Genomic DNA, 22,753 nt, shown 5'->3' with positions numbered 1-22,753 from the left:
GTAATGTAAAGAATTTCTTCCCCCAATGATAAAACTGTAGCCTAAGAAGGCGATGTCTCGCTATGAAAATAAAACACATCAGCGTGCCCTTCCGTTAGCGACGTTTTGGTTTTCCTCTTGGGATTTCAGCACTACCAACCTGAACACTGGATTTTTCCTATTAATGGGGTGTCATTTTAATTCCTTTTAATTCCTGTTCCTGTTCCTGTCTAGGTATTTTGGATCAGGTCAGTGTGTCCAAGCTTGTAATGTCCTAGTTCTACATTACATTCCCAAAACAGCCCAGACACTGCTATTATAGAGACAACAATAATTCCTAATTCCTGGACTTTGAAATTATAACTACATTATATCCTCACTTGCCAGTACGTAGTCTACCGACACATACACACACACACTCAAAGGCACAATCAGCATAGTATCTGTAGTCCACTTACACAAGCACACACAGAAACACACAGTAGTACAAGAATAGTACCTGCAGTCTACCTAGACACATACACACACTGCCAGCATAGTCTGTAGTCCACCTAGACACACACAACCACAGTAGTGAGAACATAGTATCTGTAGTCCACCTGCTACACACACACACACTGCCAGCATAATATCTAGTCCACCTAGACACACACAGCATAGTATATGTAGTATACCTAGACACAAACACACACTGCCAGAATAGTATCTGTAGTCCACCTTGACACACACACATACACGTACGCAGTAGTGCGAGTGTAGTATCTCCAGCGTGACAGTGTGACCCACCTGGAGTGATGTAGCCAGGCGGGGACTGGCACAGGTACTGGGGGGGGTAGTGTTTGTGTTTGTGGAGCCGGTAGTCCTTCTCGCTGCGGGAGCGCGTCCGCTCCGAGGCCCGGTCGGAGAAGTCAGAACTGGGCCAGGCGCGCCGCAGGGTGGTGCTGCGAGTCTTCTTCATGCTGGCTCCGTCCCGGGCAGCGGGCAGGGCTGGGTGGACCTGCGGGGGGTTACCTCCACCTCCACATCCAGGCTCTCTTCCAGATACACCTCCACCCGGTCACACCAGACACATGGCCCAGCGCCCCGCCACTGACGTCCCTTTAACGCTCGCTGTCTCTGCCTGCTACAAGCATACTCTCTCTGGAACACACTCGCTCTCGCTCTCACACACACATACACACGCGCGCGCACAGACGGGGCGGACGAGCAGAGCTCAGCTTGGTGCCGTCCGCTGGGGTTCCTTTCGTGATCCCGGGGGGTGGGAGATGTGTAGTCCGAGCCAGCGTCAGCCCACGCCTGCCATTAATCCAGGCTTAGCATCGGCAGCTTCACGTGTAAACCCAGCCAGCACTGGGCCCTGAACCAGGCAGCCAGGCAGCCGCGCGGGAAGGAGGCAGGCGATGGAGATGAGGGAGAAGGGGGGGGGGGCAGCGTGGTCTGGAGAAGGTTCGGGGGTTGGGTGGGCACTGTGAGAGAGCCCCCCGGATCCAGACAATAGCTGTGTTGAAGGCGGGCGGGAGAGAGGGGAGGGCTGGGCTAAGGGAGAGCCGTTAACACAAAAGACACCAGGCTGCAAGCGCAGGCAGCGGCCATGGAGGGAGGGAGGAGGGAGGGAGGAGGGAGGGAGGGAGAGCACACGGCTCTGGAGCCAGCGCTAACGGCTACCTCTCTTCTCTTTCGATCGGCATCCGATCGCCGTCGTCGATCCGTCCGTCCGCGGGCGACGGCGCTCCTCCGTCAGGCGTACACATCCACGGCCGCCGTTCCGCTGGAAAGGGTGGGTGTGTGTGCGTGTGTGTGTGAGCGTAAGAGACCGTCTCTACCGTGCCTGTGTGGAGGGATGATGGAGGATGGGAGCCCGATACACACAGCGAGATGAGGAGAAGAACCCGCACATAACCCCAAAATAAACAAGAACCCCCCCCAAAATATGAATCCGGAGCGTCAGGCAGAAAGGCGTGTTTCTCGCTGTCTTTGTGTTGTCGGCTATCCTCCGGTCGTGTCTCTCTTTTTTCTCTCTCTCTCGCAGTCTCTCTACCGCCTGCCTCTCTCTTCGCTCGCTCGCTCTCTTGTTGTCCTGATCCTCCTCTGCCGCTGCGCCGCGCTGGAGGAGGAGGGGAGGGGGAGAGAGGGAGGGAGGGGAGAGGGAGGAGGGGGGGCCAGGAAGCCCGTCAGTCAGCCAGGGGAGGGGGAGGAGCTCTGCTGAGCTGCGCTACTATGATCCTGTCACTCTGGACCACCTCATTCACTACTACGCTGCAACACAGAGAGAGAGAGAGAGAGAGAGAGAGAGAGAGAGAGAGAGAGAGAGAGAGAGAGAGAGAGAGAGAGAGAGAGAGAGAGAGAGAGAGAGAGAGACAGAGAGAGACAGAGAGAGACAGAGAGAGACAGAGAGAGACAGGGCTGCAATGTTGTCCTTCCACTTTGTCTAGAGGACAGGAAAAAGTCTGGCTGCAATGCTAGTCTGTAACCTCCGCTCCTTTCTTCTTCTCTTGCTCTCTGCTTTCTCTTTTCTTTGAGTTTCATTCGGCTCCCCATTTCTCTCCCCCCCTCCCCCCTCCCTCCCTCCCTCCCTCCCGCCCCCCCCTGCAGGGTCAGCAGCAGGATCCTCTGAGTTTCCTCTCTCTCCTCTCTGTTCTCACAGCTGCGGCGGCGGCCTCCCCTCAGGAATGCAGCCAGAGACCCCCGGCAGGAGAGAGACCGGAGGACAGACCGTGGAGCAAATCCAACCTGGGGGGAAGACCGGAGCGAAGAGACCGGCCAATCAAATGAGAGAGAAAGACGAGCAAATCAGGCTGAAAGAGGCAGATAAACTACAGGATATAGTTCGAGTTGCTTGTTGACAGCATCCGCTATAGTAGCAGAGCTGGCCAGAGTCGGACATCTGTGTACATGAAAGAGTTTAGACGTGAAGAATCCCCCCCCCCGAGCCAATCATTAATCATGGTGGGCGGGCCCAGGCGGTTTCTCCGGCTTCAGGAGGTGATGTCAGAGAGAAATGCAGCTCCTGTCAGGCCCGGATCAGGGGTCACCATTCTTCTCCACACACCTTCCTCCTCCTCATCCCTCTTGTCCCCCTCTCCTCTGCGGTGCCTTCATACAGCACAGGAGCAGATATTCCCCGGGATTTGAAGATTGTAAGGGATGTAGTTGGATTGTAAGGAATGTGGGGTAGCGTTAGGGAGTAGGGGCTTTTGGGTTGGAGAGGAAGGGAGAAAGTTAGGGGTTCAGGGTAGAGCTGGGGGTTAGGGGTATAATTGATGTCATCATGACTAGGTTGACCGAGACAGCAACATATTCAACCCTTTTTGACAAGACCTGCCATTTTGAACGTTTTTTGTTCATTTCTGGGCCATTTCAACATTAGGTCGACAACAAATACGCCATCACCACCCTTTTTGTCTGTCTATGGTAAAACAGACAATGCAAACAAGGACGCTAAGCTAAAGAACGGAACTAGCTAGCTGCACGTTACTTCCAACAATGTCAACCCCCATAGTGTTGAACTAGTACCAGCACAGCGCTGCGCCACATTGAAGAGGCATTGTGGAATCCATGCACTGCTGTAAATGCCCAGTGAGAAGGTACGTGTCTTTAAAAAAAACTACATTTGAAATTTGACTTTTGCACACTTATCGCCCAGTGTGCCAATGACTACACACATGCATGTCTCAGGGTGCTGACCCCTGGGTTAGAGTAGGGGGCAAAGTTAGGGGTGAAGGGTAAATCTCGAGGTGTATTCTTGGGGTAGAATTGTAGGTCAGACTGGGTAAATAAAGACAGCAACATATTTACCATCCTAATATGCTACACTACTGACATTTATGCAGCCTCCATTGTAGAAAGGTTGTAAAACTACTCAGGTAGCCATGTTGGTAGCTCCTCCAGCTCTGTGTGTGTATGCGTGCGTGTGGGTGTGTCTGTCAGGGCTGAGGCTAACCAGACCCCGTTTTGTATTACACCTCCCTGTAATCACACACTACGGAGGCCCTTAGGGACCAAACCTGGTGAAGGTCAATGTCACTCATCCTTCACTTCCTCGGCACAGCAAAACTCCCACCCAATCAGAAATCAGGATGGATTCTGGGACTTTGGCATTATCTCACAGCAGGAAAACAACTTAACAGTCAGACCCTGCAACAACAACAGGCTAGCAAACAACTATAAAAAAACACACACACACACACAGGGTGGGCTGGACTGAGATGGTGGCTTTGGGTCCAGAGATCTGATGGACCTCTGGTGTTCGTTATGGCTTGTGTTACAGCCCCTGTTATGTCAGGCCTCTTCGTGATGACAAGCATGCAGAGACACACGCCCACACAAACTTTCCCCCTCACAGACATTCTGCCATGTGACCTCACCAAGGACCATGTGACCCCCCACCACCACCACCACCAACCATTCTGCTGTAACACGCTCTGTTACCTAGCACCTCTCCTCAAAGCTCAGCCAAACATGGTCTGAATTATCAGAGCACCCCCCCACACTATAGCCCCCTCCTCCCTTCTATTCTCCCCCCCTCCCTCCCTCCCTCCCTCCCTCCCTCCCTCCCTCCCTCCCTCTCTCTCTCTCTCTCTCTCTCTCCCTCTCTCTCTCTTTCCCTCTCTCCCTCTTTCTCACACACGTATGTAAACATCCTAACCCTCCCCATCATCTGGAAGTCCCCCAGCGGCCCCTAAACCATCGCTCTGAAACACAAATATGTTCCCTCGCTGCTCATACACATCCTTGTCATATTTAAGACTCCCTGATTGGCTGTAGGTCTCCCAGACAGCAGGAAGCAAGCGTCTTACTGGCCAGAGCAGTCTGAGGTTTGGAGAGTTCTGGTCTCGGGCCTTCACCGAGCAGTCAGCCAGGATTTAAAACAACATGACACCGTTTTGTGGAAATGCCGTTTTGAAACATGTGCGAGAGATTAAAAATCCAGATTTATCCACTCGCTAACGAGGCCTGTGTCTGGCAATGAGGCATGATAAAAGAATCCATGGCTGATTAAGAAACTGGAGTGATGGAATGTTTGCTTCTCTCCTTAGAGCAGAACACCACGGCCGTATGAAGCTGTCCAACATGCACAGGGACCTGCTCCAAACATCCAATCCCCTGACGGCAAACCGGCACCACCAAGGCCCGACTCTGCAGAGCCGCAAAATCGCTCTCCAATCAGCAAGGAAAACACTCCTCCATCTACATGAGCCCCACACACATTACACACCTCAGAAAAAACACCATCACATTGACAAAAGACAGAGCCTGAAATAGGCTTAGAGGACACACAGGTCCTGCCAGAGTACATTAGGCATTAGAGAGAAGCTCATCTCTAAAACAGTGAGTCTTCAGTGACATACAGACAGTTACCCCGACAGAAGCTTCAAGGCTCAACGTTAACATTTTTTTTAAACTTACTGGCCCCAAAACAATTTTTACTGGCCCCCCCTCCAAAAGTTGAAATGTATCATTGTTACAACAAAACCAAAGACTTATAAATTATATTATTCTGTTAACATGTTTAACCATTTATTAAACACATCCTGGATATAAAAAGAACAAAAATGAAATCACATTTCTAGTGATAAAAAATAAAAAGGTAAGTCAGCGAAACAATTGACTTTTACCCTCAAACATGACGTGCTCTCTTCCCTGCTGACAGCCATCTCTCTGCACAACTCTTTCTGACTGAAACTGAAACCTCTCCCTCAATGCTAATATATAAAAGCTTCCATAGCATTTCATCAGTATGATACTAAGTACCCAAGTCGACACCATTCTTCTGCTGCAGTTCAATAGCCCGGGGGAACGAGGCGAACGCCTGTCCCGTCTTAATTACGTGATATGCCGTTGTTATAAGTCGTGCAATAACACGATGGGCATCTGCATTTAAATTCCTGACCAGCATGGTCAACGGCCTGGAAGATGGATTGTCAACCATCCGCTTAGCGGTCACGCAAACCAGGTGCTGTCTGCTAGCAGTGGCGGTTCTACATTGAATTACACCCAGGGCGAGACGCCCTTCGTGCATTTAGCAGATAGCAAAACATATGAAGGATGTTAACTTTTACAATGCGATTTTTTTTTTTTTAATCAATAATATGCAGTGGCCCGATCGGGCCAGTGAGTTGCTAGTTTAACTGTCCCGACGTTACTTTTTACTGGCCCCGGGCCATCGGGCCATCGTTATTGTCGTTATTGTCGATTCGGGCTGCACAACTTTCTCTGAAGTGTGTGTGTGTGTGTGTGTGTGTGTGTGTGTGTGTATGTTGGCATGTGTTTGTGTGTGTGTGGTTGACTGGTCAAGGGGTTCCTGTGTGTGTAGCCATTCACTATGCAGCTCCCATGGTTGTGTCCAGTGTGAGAGCCAAGACTCACGATGGGTCGGAAATTAAGGCCCAGCAAACACAGCAGATATCTGCGTGAGTGAGAGTGTGTGTGTCTTTTAGTGTCTGTCTGTGTGTGTGTGTGCCTTTTAGTGTTTATGTATTTGTCTTTTTGCATTTGTCTGTGTCTGTGTGTATACATATATACATATGTGTGTGCGTGTATGTGTGTATGTGTGCTGGGTCCGAGCAGTAGTAATGTGTGTGCCCCTGGCAGGCTGCAGGTTGACTCACTGGGACATGACCGGACCAGTCCTGGTCTGTGTGTTACATGTGAGTCAGACAGCAGATGAGCTTAGCTGGATAACCAGGCAGCGCGGGATAGGAAGGCAGCATGGCGTCTGTGGAACCATTTACTACTGACAGGAACTAGATCCCCTGGTCCCATTGTTCAGCTTATCATTTATTGTAACCTCTCACAATGTAATGAAAATACTGACAAGGACCCACACACATAGACAGACACACGAGGAATACGACTGCCTCACACAACACTCTCTGCAACAGCTACTCGTCCACCCCTGCTCTCTTTTCCAAAGTGGTTAGCTCCAAGTCACACACACAGACACACACTCAGCCCAGCCGAATGGTTCAGTCCAGGCTGGATACTACATTTTCCAGTGACAGTTTTTAGGAACTGGGTCACACTTGTGGATATAGATTCCTTTTAGCTTTGAACCAATACTGAGGATTACTGGACACTGAAGTGAAGATTAGAGAACAAATCTTTATCAGAGAGAGAAAGAGAGAGATAGAAAGCTGTCGTTGGAAGGCCAGATAATGCTCTTGCCTACACAACTACTGAAGACAATGTCAAAGATAGACAACTAGATTGTGGGTGTGTCATTTCAGCTGTGTGTGAAACTCAGAGTGACCAGACGACCACCTGGCAGACAGACAGACAGACAGACTGCCGTACAGACTGACTGACAGACATACACACACTGACAGACAGACAGACAGACAGACAGACAGGGAACAAAGGCAGGACGACGAGTCAGGCAGTCCAACCCAGTGCTGAACCAGCACTAGTCACATCTCCTGTCTCTTAACACTTTCTGCATCAGACTCCATTAATGAGCACCATGGATTGTCCCGAGCAGCCAAGAGGGCTGCAGGAGACACATGATGGAGGCACATGCAACTGGGACACCTAGTGGACACACGCAGACTAGCAGGTTCAATGTGACTTCCTCTAATACTGACACAACTCTCGAATACCGACTGGCTCTCCTTCCATACAATGGTCAATTGAAGATAGTTTGTAAGCAACTATTTTTCAATTAGTAGAAAGTAATGGGATGGAATGAGTAGAACGTGCACATTACGATTGTCCTCTCGGTCAGGATCATTTAAAATTCCAATACAGGAAACCCACGTTCAATATTGACACTGTGCTCGACAACATGAGATAACCTTGGAAGAACTCAGTATGACCTTCCGATGGATGATAGTGGAGCTAGGCGTAATGTTCCAGAAGAGGCGGGATTCACGAGTCAGGTGTAGTTTTGAGCCAAGTGCAGGTGTTAGACTGAGAGGGTTTCAACCACCAGCAGGGGGCTTCCACACAGCAGCAGGCCAGCCCTGAACAGCCTTAGTGGGGATGATCCTAAGTGGCTTTCAGCGTGTTCCCTCCTGGAAATACCTCCCATATCAGAGGCCAGCTACCTGGATGCCACCTGCCTGCCTCGACCGCCACTAGCTACACGTGAGACACACACACACACACAGGGCGTGCTCACACACGTCAGTCGTGTTCGGCTCCTCCGGGGACAGGCGTCATCCAGTGTCTAGACCCTATTCCATCCTGACTGTAGCCCCAAACCTCCTCACGTTCATACAGTAGCTTTACCGAGTCTGTGAATGCCCGCCCACTGGCTCTTTATTGTGGTTTTAAATAAGGAGTTCCTGACAGAATCCTACCTCTAGGAGGCAGCACTACACCAAGGGATAACCTACTTGGGCAATCAACAGCTCCTGACAATACCACAGAGTCTGAGAGAAGGGGGTGCACGGAGTCAGGTAGGGACATGAAGAGAGAAGGAGACTTACACAAGGAGAGAGAAGAGGGAGGGAGGGAGAGAGAGAGCTGTGTTGGAAGACCAGAAGGGTGAGACTTAGACAAGGAGGGGAGAGAGAGAGAGAGAGAGAGAGAGAGAGAGAGAGAGAGAGAGAGAGAGAGAGAGAGAGAGAGAGAGAGAGAGAGAGAGAGAGAGAGAGAGAGAGAGAGAGAGAGAGAGAGAATTGCCTGGAGGTAGGAAGCCAGCTGGCAGGTATACAGGCTGAGATGAGAGGAGGAGAGATTTATGAAGAGCTGGGACACGCAGGCCCCTCCTCCTGTCTGCAGAGAAAACACACACACACTCGCACACACATGCACACACCACAGCAGCAACCTCCTGTGTTAGGCTGGGGGGTGGGCTGTTTCTGATGAAAGACTACTTCTCTTCTATCTTTTACCAGTTGAACTGTAATTATGTAGAGAATAGGCGTGGGTATAAGTGTAGGTGTGTGTGTATGTATGTATGTATGTATGTGTGTGTGTGTGCGTGCGTTGAACTTTTGTGCACATCAGAAAGAGCAAGGAGGGGGTGAATAATATGATAGTTTATGTAATTTGATACTGTGACAAATTACAACTACAAAGGCTGCAGACATTCCACAGCTCCTCCAGTTACCATCAGACTGAGGAGAGGTTAAAGTCGGTTGTATCTGGAAGGAGGTGATCCAGACCCTAGTTGTTTACTGCCCTTTAGCCAACCAGGATTAGAGGAACAGAAAGATTTAGGGGTTCTTGAAATAATAAACTACAACAGACTACACAGCAGAGAAACAAACACATGACAAGCAGGAGACCTCGAGAACCAGATACTACTACTGCCTTGTTGCAGGCGGGGGCACTCTGTGTCTATATCCATGCCCTTAACCCTCCTGCAACATGGGAGTTTCTGTTACGCTCTGGGACACAAACACAATCCACAGCTTGTCAATGGGAACCAGCAGGACTACCTCTCCTCTTGGAACCCCTTATCTTTCCCCACTGTGCACACACACACACATGCACGTGCACACACACATGCACTCTTACCCCACAAATCCAAATTTCATCCTCTTATAACTTAGCTCACAGATGAACAGCGCACGGCGCATTACAGCAAACACACACTTCATTATGCGTTGGCTGCGGGGCAGCTGGGTGGAGGGGATGGAGGGCCTGGTTGGGACCAGTGCAGTGAGGCTTGGAGTGTGGACAGACAGGGACTAGGAGGAGACACAACTTGCCCTGTGGCCTGTGGGCTGTGGAATAAGACGGAGTGTGTTGCTTGTTTCTGCTCTGATTGAGGAGAAGAAAAGAGGAATGCTCAGAGAGAATAAAGCTCTTTTTTTTCGACCCGGCAGCACTGACAACACTAGTTTGTGACGTGAAAAGAAGACTTCTAAAACGACCAACAGTGCTGCTTCACGGTAGCTCGAATGTGTCAAAGACCAAATGACAATTATGAATGATAAAAGTGATCCACAACCGTTATAACAACTGAAACTTGAGAAACACCCATCTGAACACTTATAAAAAAAAAATGAAATACAAGTCGTCCACTTCCATGCGTGTGTATCTCTGTGTATTCAAGAGTGTGTTTATCTCTGACTTTTGGCAGAAGTATCAATTAACAGTTATAATGATCTAACATACAGTACTGACATTGAAGACAATAGGACATTACTGAATCTAAACACTGCTTAGGCACCAGCCAGGCCATGTATCCCAGACCTCTGTCTACAGTGTCTCCACAAACACTGGTTCAGGGGGTTGTGAGGCCAGGGTTACAGCTGACTGATCCTGGGACCACACAACAGGCCAACCCTTCTTGGTTCCATTCAACATCTCTCAACTGTTTCCTGGTGACTAGAAACGTTGTCAATAGACCTTACACTATGTCCTGACCCTACAGGACTTGTGTTTATATAATGAGGTAGTACATGAATTCCACTTTTCTTGTAGATACTGAGTGCACCCTGCCTTAAAATGGGCAAGTGGGTACTGTGTGCATGGGTGAATAACGTTAGATGCACAGCATCAATAAGCATATGATGGCACAACATTGCCATTGAGACGGTGTGTCGTGACATCATGGTGGCATACAGTGCTTCAGTCCAGCTTACCCAGGTATTTGATGTGAAACCCTCGAGGTGGGTTCAGGGACCTCCGCATCCATCCCTCTCGTAACACCTCCAGATGGTCCTCTTTCCCTTGAATCAACAGCACGTGTTCGTCTATCCAGCCCAGGAAAAACGTCTCTGACACCGCATCTGAGACCCGCTGGTTCCACAGGTGCTGCGTATTCTCGGCTTTAAAATCAGCAAAGATCTCGTAGCCGGTGTGATGCCGTGGGAGCTCATCGCTTTCCGACACTCCGGTAGTATTTGCCGTGCCCACCCGAGTCAGTACGATGGCCAATGAGTGGGGGGCTATCTGCAGGAAAGACTCCATTCTCGACTATCGTATTCACCCTCTCAAGTTGTGAACTTGGGAGTCATGAACTGTATCAAACATGGCAACACTCAGGCACATACAAATCCCCATGCATTCCATACATAGGTGACGGAAAGCTTGCAAGCTAGCTAGCTAGCTAGCCTGCTAAGCTACCTTGTTCCACAAGTACCGCATAGCTTTTCAGAAGCACTGTACGTTCCACAGCTAGCAGTCACATCCAGCTGTGCAGCGAAGCCAGCTCTGTCTGCAGTCAAATTTACCTGAGACAATATGCCACCTCGGCAAAGGTAATATTTCATAGAGGTTTCGTGTCCAACGTTATCCTGACGGACCTCGAAGTGCCATCTCTGTCGTGGTCATCACCGGTAAACCGTTCTAGGCTAGTCGGTTGGTAACTCATCAAATCACCCAGGCAACGGTTTTGAGGCTGCGGTAAGCTACCGAGTTACTGTTTCTCTGGGGACACCTGTTATTTTCACCTGTGTTTTCCCCTATTGGCGTTAAACCTGTCGCCTCTCGCCTTGAGAGCATAAGACGTTCGATCTCTCGGTACCGGTGGTATGTCTCCGACAGGTACGGTCAGACTAAAGCTGATCCTCCCGTGGTCTCTGTGCCAGGAAAGCTGTTGTTGTGTTACTGCACCACCTGCAGGCAGACGAGGTTATGTGTCTGATCCATCTGACCACCTATCTGACCATTCTACATTCAGTTAGCACAACACTGTCCTGTCCAGAATTGCTGTAACTTAGGATAATATGGACGAAAGGACCTGATTATCTTTATTCTTCTCATTCTTCTCTGAGGGCTTGTTGATGACAGGGTCTGCAGTTGTGGTTGAGATGCTACTGTACAACTTGTGTGTGCACACTGCACACGAGTGCCTGCATATGGTTGGTTGGAGGACTGGTATGAGAGAATAAGGGTGTTAGAATGGCGTTGTCTCAACTTGAGTCTTCCCCATTTTTAACTCAAGGGTATGGTGACTCACTCTAATAACTCACTCAACACACACAATGCACACATATCATGGCATCTTCACCCATAATTTATTATAACCATCTGGTCTTAATGAAGATCACATTATAACTAACCTGAATCTGACCTACTCTTGGTATGTGCTAAATGTCAGAGACAAGGACAGAAGCTCCATTGTGCTTACATACACCAATACATTAATGATGAGGGGAAATGTGTGGCCTTTGCACCACTAGAGGGAACTGTGGTACAGGTCATAGAAACCCAGCATGCAAGCTCACCGGTTATTTGAATGCCTTTATTGTACACAATTTAAAAACGTTTGGTTCACTCTAATACATTAGGAAACATATGTCATACACAACTGCAACATCACATACATTAAAGATCTCTCAATACATAGGGAGACTTCATAAGGTGTTTCAATCAAGACTGTACCAAACAAGGAGGTCTAAGCAGAAAACTATTCCTAGTAGATTTTATTTTAGCTTACGTCTCTGAATAAATCTGTGTATTTTTGTAGCAACCATAAGGACCGCTTCTTAACACTTTCAAATTGGCGGGAAGGAAAACAACACGTTGGTAAATTCCTTTTCTAATCCTGTAGGTTGTAGCTTAGTCAGTTGAAGGACTGCTTCTCACCAGACCACTTCAGAACCTCGTCAGAGCTCTGCGGTTTGAGGACCAGCTAAGAAATCCATTATTTACCAACCCTGTTCCTCCTGCTCACAGACTGGTCTTTTCACAGTAAAAGTCATCTGACATGACGTATAGTCATGGATCAGGGTTCGGAGTCTTCAGATCTCCACAGAGGTTGTCCCCTTCTTCCGGTCATGTGTACTCCCTCTACCCTGTTGCCATAAACACACCCTAGATACACAACACAAAGTCAGACCCAACTGTACATCCCAGAATACTCCACCACAACCCTAACCATGGTAACGTACCTTTGAAGCGGTTTCACCTGATGGATGAATTCTGGAAGTTCTTCACCTTTGGTTTCAGGTAGCCACAAGCTCAGCAACCCAATCATGACCGTGGCTCCACCCATCAAGATAAAAGGTAGGAACTTGTTGTATGTACCTGAAATCAGACAGCATTGACAAACAGATCTAGACAGACATATATGCTTACATACTCTTTAATGGAGACACACACAAACACTGACCCATGAAGGCGATGTATGGGGAGACGGTGCTGCCCACACGTGATGCCATGGAGGTGGCTCCCAGGGCCATGTTTCTCACCACGGTGGGGAAGAGCTCTGTCATGTACAGGTACAGGAAGCCAAACGCCCCCGTCACACCCGTCTTCCCCACCATCACCAGGGTTAGGGTCAGGCCGCTCAGTTCTACACACACACAAACACACACACACACACACACACACACAGTTTATGGTTTTCTAGATTTGGGTAGTCTGAGAGTACATATGCCGGTACGTCTGAGAGTACATATGCCGGTACGTGTGTTCCATGAGTTTGTACCCTCTTAGATGTGTGTACGTTTGTGTACATGGGAATCCTTATGAGTATGTGCCATTTTGTAAGTGTCTGTGGTGTGTGTGTGTGTGTGTGTAGCAGCAGTACTGCTCCGGTGGGCCTCGTACCATCAGGTATGAGCTTGATGAAGAGCAGCAGGCCTCCAGACAGCAGCAGGGTGAAGGGGAGGGTGAAGCGTCGGGGGGTGTAGCGGATCAAGAACCAGACGCTGCCGTAAGCCAGGAACTCTGTGGCCGCCGCAACCAAGCAGTTGAAGTAGGGGTCTCCGTCCATATTGGGCGTGTTCAGGGACATCCCATAATATGTCATGGAGATGATGATCCTGAGGTGGTGGACGGAGAAGTTGTGACGTACGCAAGTATGCACTAGCGTGTGGTCAACTGTGTGTAGTATGTAGTCATCATGCAGTGTGCAGTGTTTATTTATCCTACTGTGTAGGATATATTTTGCAGCAGTGTAGTGTAGTATGTAGTGTGTATTATAGTGTGAAGCAGCAGTATGCGGTTCTTATGTGTGTTGTGCACAGTGCATGCTATACTGTGTAGGGTATATTTTGCAACAGTGTGGTGTAGTGTGTATTAAAGTGTGTGGTGCGTAACAAGCATATAGTGTGTGGTGTCTAAATGTGGTGTGCACAGTGTGTTATACTGCGTAAGGTATACTTTTCAGCAGTGTATGGCTAGGACGTATCAGAGTACCAGATGAGGATGTTAATGATGGTGAGGTTGCGTATGTTTCTGGTTCTGACCAGGTCCAACCAGGTGTACAGGCGTGGGCTCTCCTTGGTTCTGTTTTCCTGCAGATAGTAAACATGTTGAAGTATATTGGGAATGTGTGTCCGTTAGTGTGTGTGTGAGTGTGTGTGTGTGTGTGGGCATTAAAACACCATGATTTCAGCAGTGACATCTTCGGTGAAGATGACATCAGGAGCCGTAAGACCATTCATCTTGGCAGCAGCTTTGATGATAGACTCCGCCTCCTTCAGTCTGCCCTCTGTCTCCCTACTGTTCCAAGTTCAAGCCACTCTACTGGTCCCAAAAGAGAAATAGAAACATTCATGTACTGCCAGGTGGCATTGGTACTCACCACCAGAGAGGGATGTAGAGGAAGCCAGGGATGGCGAGGACAACCAGGAGGAGCCTCCAGCTCCTGAAACAGTAGGCCGCCAGGGGCAGCACGGTGTAGCCCAAGGCATAGCTGAAACTTACCCCCAGGGCACCAAAGTTGACGCGGACTGATTTAGTTAGGAGCTCAGAGCCTAAGGTCAACAGAATCACACAGACAAGATCAGACCAGAGCTAGACAAATGAAGAAATGCAATGAAGATATTACTCTGTTATCTGATCTAGTTATCTCTTTGTCCAGACTGACCCAGTATGAAGGCAGCACAGTAGTTGGCTATCTGGCCCAGCCCCACAATGAAATAGAAAAAGCAGAACATTTCCCAGCTGGTAGAGGCTGCTTAGAGGAGGGTGAACACTGTCTGCATTGCCAAGGTGCCAAAGAGGACCAACCTGCGCCCAAACCTATGGAACATACAATTTCATCCTGGAAATGCATAAGGGTAAAAACTCCAAACATGGCCTTGAACTACACCTGAACAAAATACTGTTTATAGACTACAGGTGGTTCCCAACCTTTTTTTTGTCTGAGACCCCCTTTTTCCCAAGAAAATATTTTAGGGCACCCTTTACAAGTTATGATATTATCGCTCTCCTAAGCTTGTATGCTTTCAAACAATGTTTATTACTATAACTAGGTAGGTTTATGCACAAATAACCTCTAATATTTAAAATGCAATAACAAAAATGTCCGTATTTACACTGGTTTGTAGAAGAAAAAAAAATGAATAGCCTATTACAAAATGTACTAATAATTTGGTCAATGCGTGGAGGGCCAACAAGACATTTGCAGACAACTCATCCCCAATACCGCAACAAGCCCAGGGAAATATTTGAGCGCAAGGCCAGGGGCGCCGTATAGGGGGGAAAAGTTAGGACGATTCTAAGGGCCCCTGACTGACAGGGGCCCCAAAAAATAGGCAAAAAGTAATATAAAATGATATTATATAAACCATCATCGAGTATATAATACATTTAAAATATAATAATACAATGAATGATCTCTTTGTTTTTACTTGTGTTTGGCAATAAAGGTTAAATATCCCTATTGACCAAAAAGTAAACATCCATATTGACCGACCATCCCCCTATATCTGCATGAAATGGTTTGATCCTGCCTTAGCGCACTTATCGGTGACGGCGTTTAGTTGCAGTCAGTAGTGATGGGAAGTTTGGATCATTTTACTGATTCGGTTCTTTCTATCTGGTTCAGTAAAATGAACAAATCTTTTTTCGAGTCATTCGTTCATTTCAACGGGGAGGGCTATCCGTCCACTGCAAACACGTATCATATTCTCATGTAGGTTAGTGCATGACGTGCACCAGCAGATACTATTTTAAAAGAAATTCCTGCATTAAAATAATGTATCATGACAGTTTGTATGATTTGGTCATTTATTATCACACTAGCATTTAATTATCACGGCAAACAATTACACTGCACTAAACTGAAAGTGTAAATGTAAAGTGAAAATAAGAAAACCAGTCAGTATGATGACTTGAGCGAATATCATTCACGTCTTACTAAAACAGCGGCCACACGAAGGGGAATGAGGAAACTGTTTCCTCTACTAAAAAATACAATGCGGGTCACGTGAAAAAAGGATCTAAAGACTCGTAGAAAGACCGAGTCGGGAAATGAACGAATCATTTGTTTCTTCTAGCTACCAGTATAGAGCCTATGCAGGTCACGTGAAAATGATCCAAAGACTCGTAGAAAGACCGAGTCGGGAAATGAACGAATCGTTTGTTTCCTCTAGCTACCAGTACAGAGCCTATGCAGGTCACGTGAAAAAGGATCCAAAGACTCGTAGAAAGACCGAGTCGGGAAATGAACGAATCGTTTGTTTCCTCTAGCTACCAGTACAGAGCCTATGCAGGTCACGTGAAAAAGGATCCAAAGACTCGTAGAAAGACAGAGTCGGGAAATGAACGAATCGTTTGTTTCCTCTAGCTACCAGTACAGAGCCTATGCAGGTCATGTTAAAATAAATTATCCAAAAACTCGTACCCGAAGACCGAGTCGGGAAATGAACTAATCATTTCTGTTTACTTGGACGAGCCTATGCAACAGTCCCGATGCGCGGCCAAGAGAAAATGAACGAATCACTCTTTGAGAGGACTCGTTACTCCCGAGTCCTTGTAAGGATTCGTTCAAAATGAGCGAATCGTTCACGAACGACACATCACTAGCAGTCAGTAGATGCGCTAGTCGCTAGAATGTCGGCCCGTAAACACAAACAGGGTTTCTGAAAAGATCTGAGAAAAAAGACAGAGAGGATAGACAAAAGAGAGGGTTTCAATCAGTAACCCAGTTTTTTTACCAAGAAAGGTGGGTAGCCAATCTGTGAGTGGTATTAACCTGTTGGTTTAATGTCCATATAAGCTATCTAGCTACCCAGCTAACAAGGGACGTCCTGGGGACGTCATTTTGTTAGCTGGGTACAGTGTTAGCCTACATTTCATCAACATTCAATCAGTGCAGGGAAACAATTAGCAAGAAATTCAGATTAAATCATTGTCCCGACTGTGACCCTTTTAACAGACTTAACAACAGATGAGTCAGCAGCACCCCAGTCTCCCCATTACTATCGAACTCCAAGAAGCAATCCATTAATTAACCCTCCCGCACTACCAGCAAAGGGCGCCAACCGCGACACGTCATATTTGCGATTTGCGCCACGGGGGTGGGGGTGGGGGGGGGGCCCACTTTGAATTTTTGCCATGGGGCCCGAAATTCCTGGCGGCGCCCCTGCGCAAGGCCAAAGAATTGACACTCCCAAAATGAGATAAGAGAAGTCACTGCTACTGACAGAAACTTAAAATAACATATACAGTTGCTGACAAAATCGCCAAAGCAAAGAAAGGGCATACAATTGCAGAAACTTTGATTTTGCCATGCGCAACAGAGATCGTAAAGGAATTACTTGGAGAGGACATGTCAAAGCGAACATACCATTATCAAATAATACAATCAAACGTCGCGTCGCAACAATGTCAGAAGACGTGAATAATTCATAATTAATGGATAAAAAACTAGCTAATGTAATATCGTTCGTCTTAATGCTCATGGCTAAATACTGATGTTACTGGAGTCGGAACGTGCTTCGGAGAACCATTACCTGTCTGAGACGATCCCTGACAGGAAGGATCCGCAGAGAACACCTACAAAGAAGATGGTGGCGGTGAAGGGAGCCTTCCAGTCATCGTCACACACCAGGTCCCACTACCGGAACGCAAACACACCCAACAAGACAGTTAGACAGTTCAAAGGGTCTTCCCATCCATAAATTCCAGGCAGTGTTCCCAGTAGGTAGTGTAGCTTCACCTCAGTCACGATGGTGGAGGTGTATCTCTCTGTGTTGAACTCCCAGCCGTCCAGACATCCCTCGGTCTCGTTGCCGTTGGGACCCGGAGGGTCTCGGTACCTCAGGCAGCGACTGAGGACCACCTCCCCCCTCACCTCCTCCAGGGGGAACGACAGGTTGAGGTCCAAGCTGAAGCTGCTGCTGTTCAGCCCTGGGACCCAGCAGCGGTGGGGGGGGATGTCCACGAGGAACACCATCGCCATGCCAACGTAGCCGTTGGGTATGCTGCTGAGGCTGAGGAGGAAGAAGACCATCTTCTGGAAGGTTCCCCACTCGCCAAGGAACGCTGTCCTCTCCTCGTAATCCAGCATCCTCACGGCCTCAACCGCCCACAAATTTGCTCCGAACCCCTGACCTTTCTCTGAGGGGTAATGGTGATAAAGTTACCCTTGGTATCTCTAAAGTTTTTGAAGACGTACACCTCTGTCTATTCTTGACTACAGTGCTGCTCGTTCTCACAGAGCCCCCTGACCTGGACCTCTTACCTTTCTTTTATTGCCTTCAACTCTCCAGGTAACAAACCACCACACAAGGAACTTTCCAGAAGGCTGATATCCTGGATGATCCACAGCCAGTTGCAAGCAGAGAGTAGACTAGTTGGTCAAAGAGCCTGTGTGTGGAACTGTCTGTCTTCCTTCTGTTAAACCTGCATCTTTGCCTGTAGTCAGTGTTTGGATTAAAGATACACCATGGCCAAATGGGTTTGGAAAACATTGCCCAGCGCTTTTTAGAACAGAGAACAAAAGTCAACAGAGCATAACAAACTTTCAAATAGTTTATTCAATGGTTAGAAGTTTACAATCCTTTAATGCTAGACAGCCTAAACCCTTCCTCAGCATTACTTAGTCACATATGCAATAGATGCACACACACACGCGAACACACATCTAAGCATCCCTACATTTGATACTGATGAGAACTTCTTTAGTGAGGAATTTTCTTTACAACAATGTGGAGGCCAACTTGTAGAGAACCACACTTTTGTAATGACCAGATGATTTAAGAGGTTATCAGTGGAGACATCAGTCACACAACCAGCCAGACTATATTTCTAGTATGAAGTCTTCCATAAAGTGGTGCGAACCAGAACTACACATGCTGTCATGTGGGACTAAGCTGGCAGAGCTGGTAAGTTGTCGTTCTCAAGCAGCCTGCAGTAATGGGATTTGAAGCTACTTCATACTTAAAGTACTGTACTAAAATCAAAGTGGATTTAGCAATGGATTGCACAATGTTAACAAACGTAAAGATACACATAACCTTGAGTGTTTTATTTTTAGCACTGACTATTGTTGCTTCTTTCATTTTGAAATGTTATTTTACATAGTCCAAAAAGTTAACCAACAAAGTTTCTTTACTGACAGCAAGCTAAGAATATCTTTAAATATTCAAGCTTGATAACCTGCAACCTGTGTAGTCTACCGGTCTGCCTTGAGGCTGAAACACAACCAACAACTGATCAACAAGTAGCTTTGACACACAACACCAGCAGTGCTACCTTATACTCCCTACAGAAAATACTAATCATGATGCCATGTTTTTGTGGGTTAAAAAACAAGCTTGCCCAAATTAAGGTTTTACAACAACAACAAAAAAGAGATTTGTACAGTATAGTGTCTATGTACTTGTGCTATGTACTAGTACTTGTGTGTGCCATAGGTGAAAAGGGTTAACTAGCATCTTCACAATCTGTTTCCAACAGGATTGTTCAGAGGTGGAAGTTCAGGTTCGGTCAGTAGAAGACACTTGTTTCCAATCACCTAGATCTCCAAACTTTATTGTTCAGGAGACTCCCCCCCCCCCCCCCCCTTTGGAAAAAAGTGATTTGTGACTTCCATTTACTGACAGCGTTCATGCACAGCAAAGAGATACAGTGAACAAATGCAATGCATTTCTTGAGTCCCTTGTGTCCAACGCAAATGCAACGTGTGCTGAGGGGGAGGGGTGTGTGTCACCTACCTTGACAAATCAGAGGAAACGTGTCTCCTTTCCTGTTACCCCCCCCTCCTCTTTTCACTCATTTTCTTTCCCTCACCTCATTCTCTCTCTCTGCCCTGCTCTCCTTTCCTCTTGGTTGAGGGGCTGAGGAGAGAGTTTGGGTCACCTGCTTGAGTCCAGAGAACATGAAGGCGTCGCTGGGTTCCACGGTTATCTCCACGTCCTGCACCAGCCCCGTTCGGTTCTCAATGTGGTATCTCACTGGGAGGGACTCCCGCACGTGGCCAAACAACGGTAGGTCTGGAACCACACACATGCACTCTTACCCCACAAATCCAAATTTCATCCTCTTATAACTTAGCTCACAGATGAACAGCGCACGGCGCATTACAGCAAACACACACTTCATTATGCGTTGGCTGCGGGGCAGCTGGGTGGAGGGGATGGAGGGCCTGGTTGGGACCAGTGCAGTGAGGCTTGGAGTGTGGACAGACAGGGACTAGGAGGAGACACAACTTGCCCAGTGGCCTGTGGAATAAGACAGTGTGTTGCTTGTTTCTGCACTGATTGAGGAAAAGAAAAGAGGAATGCTCAGAGAGAATAAAGCTCTTTTTTTTCGACCCGGCAGCACTGACACTGTGACGGAAAAAGAACACTTCTAAAACGACCAACAGTGCTGCTTCACGGTAGCTCCGAATGTGTCAAAGACCAAATGACAATTATGAATGATAAAAGTGATCCACAACCGTTATAACAACTGAAACTTGAGAAACACCCATCTGAACACTTCATGAAATACAAGTTGTCCACTTCCAAGCGTGTGTATCTCTGTGTATTCAAGAGTGTGTTTATCTCTGACTTTTGGCAGAAGGATCAATTAACAGTTATAATGATCTAACATACAGTACTGACATTGAAGACAATAGGACATTACTGAATCTAAACACTGCTTAGCACCAGCCAGGCCATGTATCCCAGACCTATGTCTACAGAGTGCGAATTATAGAATGACAATCGGGGGGGTCAACTTCTTCTCCAGGGCGTGTATCGACTCCCCGACCTGTTGTTTTTACCTCTTTTAGGGGGGTCCAAGTCTTAATTAGACCCCCCGTAATTAGCACCCTGTAACAAACACTGGTTCAGGGGGTTGTGAGGCCAGGGTTACAGCTGACTGATCCTGGGACCACACAACAGGCCCACCCTTCTGGGTTCCATTAAACATCTCTCAACTGTTTCCTGGTGACTAGAAACATTGTCAATAGGCCTTACACTATGTCCTGGCCCTACAGGACTTTTGTTTATATAATGAGGTAGTACATTAATTCCACTTTTCTTGTAGATACTGAGTGCACCCTGCCTTAAAATGGGCAAGTGGGTACTGTGTGCATGGGTAAATAACGTTAAATGCACAGCATCAATAAGCATACGATGGCAATCACAACATTGGCATTGAGATGGTGTGTCGTGACATGGTGGCATACAGTGCTTCAGTCCAGCTTACCCAGGTATTTGATGTGGAACCCTCGAGGTGGGTTCAGGGACCTCCGCATCCATCCCTCTCGTAACACCTCCAGATGGTCCTCTTTTCCTTGAATCAACAGCATGTGTTTGTCTATCCAACCCAGGAAAAACGTCTCTGACACCACATCTGAGACCCGCTGGTTCCACAGGTGCTGCGTGTTCCCGGCTTTAAAATCAGCAAAGATCTCGTAGCCAGTGTGATGACGTGGGATCTCATCGCTTTCCGACACTCCTGTAGTATTCGCCGTGCCCACCCGAGTCAGTACGATGGCCAATTAGTGGGGGGCTATCTGCAGGAAAGACTCCATTCCAGACATCCCAACCTGCAGAGACTCATTTCAGGGAGGTGGCTTCTCCCACCCCCCACCCCCCCCCGGCACGCAATCAGGACGCGCGATATGCACCTGTCTCTATTCAAAATGGCCATTGGACAGTCTCTCGCTTGCTCTAAAGACATTGTATGGGATTTGCGGGCATCAGGGAGCCGCTATTGAAATGTGGGAGACTCCCGGAACTTCCGGGAGACTTGGGATGTCTGCCATTCTTGAATATCGTACTTACCCTCTCAAGTGGTGAACTTGGGAGTCATGAACTGTATCAAACATGGAAACACTCAGGCACATACAAATCCCCATGCATTCCATACATAGGTGACAGAAAGCTTGCAAGCTAGCTAGTATTAGCTAGCTAGCCTGCTAAGCTACCTTGTTCCACAAGTACCGCATAGTTTTTCAGAAGCACTGTATGTTCCACAGCTGGCAGTCACATCCAGCTGTGCAGCGAACCCAGCTCTGTCTGCAGTCTAATGTTACCTGAGACAATATGCCACCTTGGTAAAGGTAATATTTATTCACATTTGATTCGCGATTCAAGTGTTTATATATATATATATATATATATATATATATACATACTATATTAAAAAAAAATGTTTTGATTAAAAATCGCAATAAATCGTGAATCGATTTTTAATCGATCGTGACCCCAAGAATCGATTTGAATCGAATCATGAGGTACCAAAATATTCCCACCCCTAGTAATATTTCATAGAGGTTTTGTGTCCAACGTTATCCTGACGGACCTCGAAGTGCCATCTCTGTCGTGGTCATCACCAGTAAACCGTTATAGGCTATTCGGTTGGTAGCTCATCAAATCACTCAGGCAACGGTTTTGAGGCTGCGGTAAGCTACTGTGTCTCTGGGGATACCTGTTCTTTCCGCCGGGCCCGGGGCCTCTTGGGCCTGTGTTTTCCCCTATTGGCGTTAAACCTGTCGCCTCTCGCCTTGAGAACATAAGGCGTTCTATCTCTCGGTACCGGTGGTATGTCTCAGACAGGTACGGTCAGACTAAAGCTGATCCTCCCGTGGTCTCTGTGCCAGGAAGGCTGTTGTGGTGTTACTGCACCACCTTCAGGCAGACGAGAGGTTATGTGTCTGACCCATCTGACCACCCATCTGACCATCCTACATGGGCTTGTTGATGAC

At 47.6% G+C, this 22,753-nt stretch overlaps 1 protein-coding gene and 1 pseudogene across 4 annotated transcripts in view; both read right to left on the bottom strand.

Annotated features, from left to right (window-relative positions):
- Positions 1–22,627, bottom strand: part of LOC134032992 (storkhead-box protein 2-like) — a 41,599-nt gene extending 18,972 nt beyond the window's left edge. The window contains exons 1-2 of one of the 4 annotated variants that reach the window (XM_062477084.1): positions 22,477–22,627; positions 10,515–11,311 (exon numbers count right to left, since the gene is read on the bottom strand). In XM_062477084.1, coding sequence (XP_062333068.1) covers positions 10,515–10,842 — 328 coding nt within the window. In that variant the 5' untranslated portion in view covers positions 10,843–11,311; positions 22,477–22,627. Of the gene's footprint in view, positions 1–765; positions 2,905–10,514; positions 11,312–21,249; positions 21,549–21,872; positions 22,043–22,476 lie in introns of those variants that run through there. The other 3 variants (XM_062477085.1, XM_062477087.1, XM_062477086.1) reach the window with 3 other exon arrangements.
- LOC134032400 (organic cation/carnitine transporter 2-like) lies at positions 12,143–18,156 on the bottom strand (annotated as a pseudogene).
- Positions 22,628–22,753: the final 126 nt, after the last annotated feature.

The sequence above is a fragment of the Osmerus eperlanus genome, chromosome 13 (genome assembly GCF_963692335.1).
Source record: "Osmerus eperlanus chromosome 13, fOsmEpe2.1, whole genome shotgun sequence".
NCBI classification, from domain to species: Eukaryota; Metazoa; Chordata; class Actinopteri; order Osmeriformes; family Osmeridae; genus Osmerus; species Osmerus eperlanus.
Note: the sequence above shows the minus strand (reverse complement) of the source record. Positions and strands in the feature narration are given on the sequence as shown.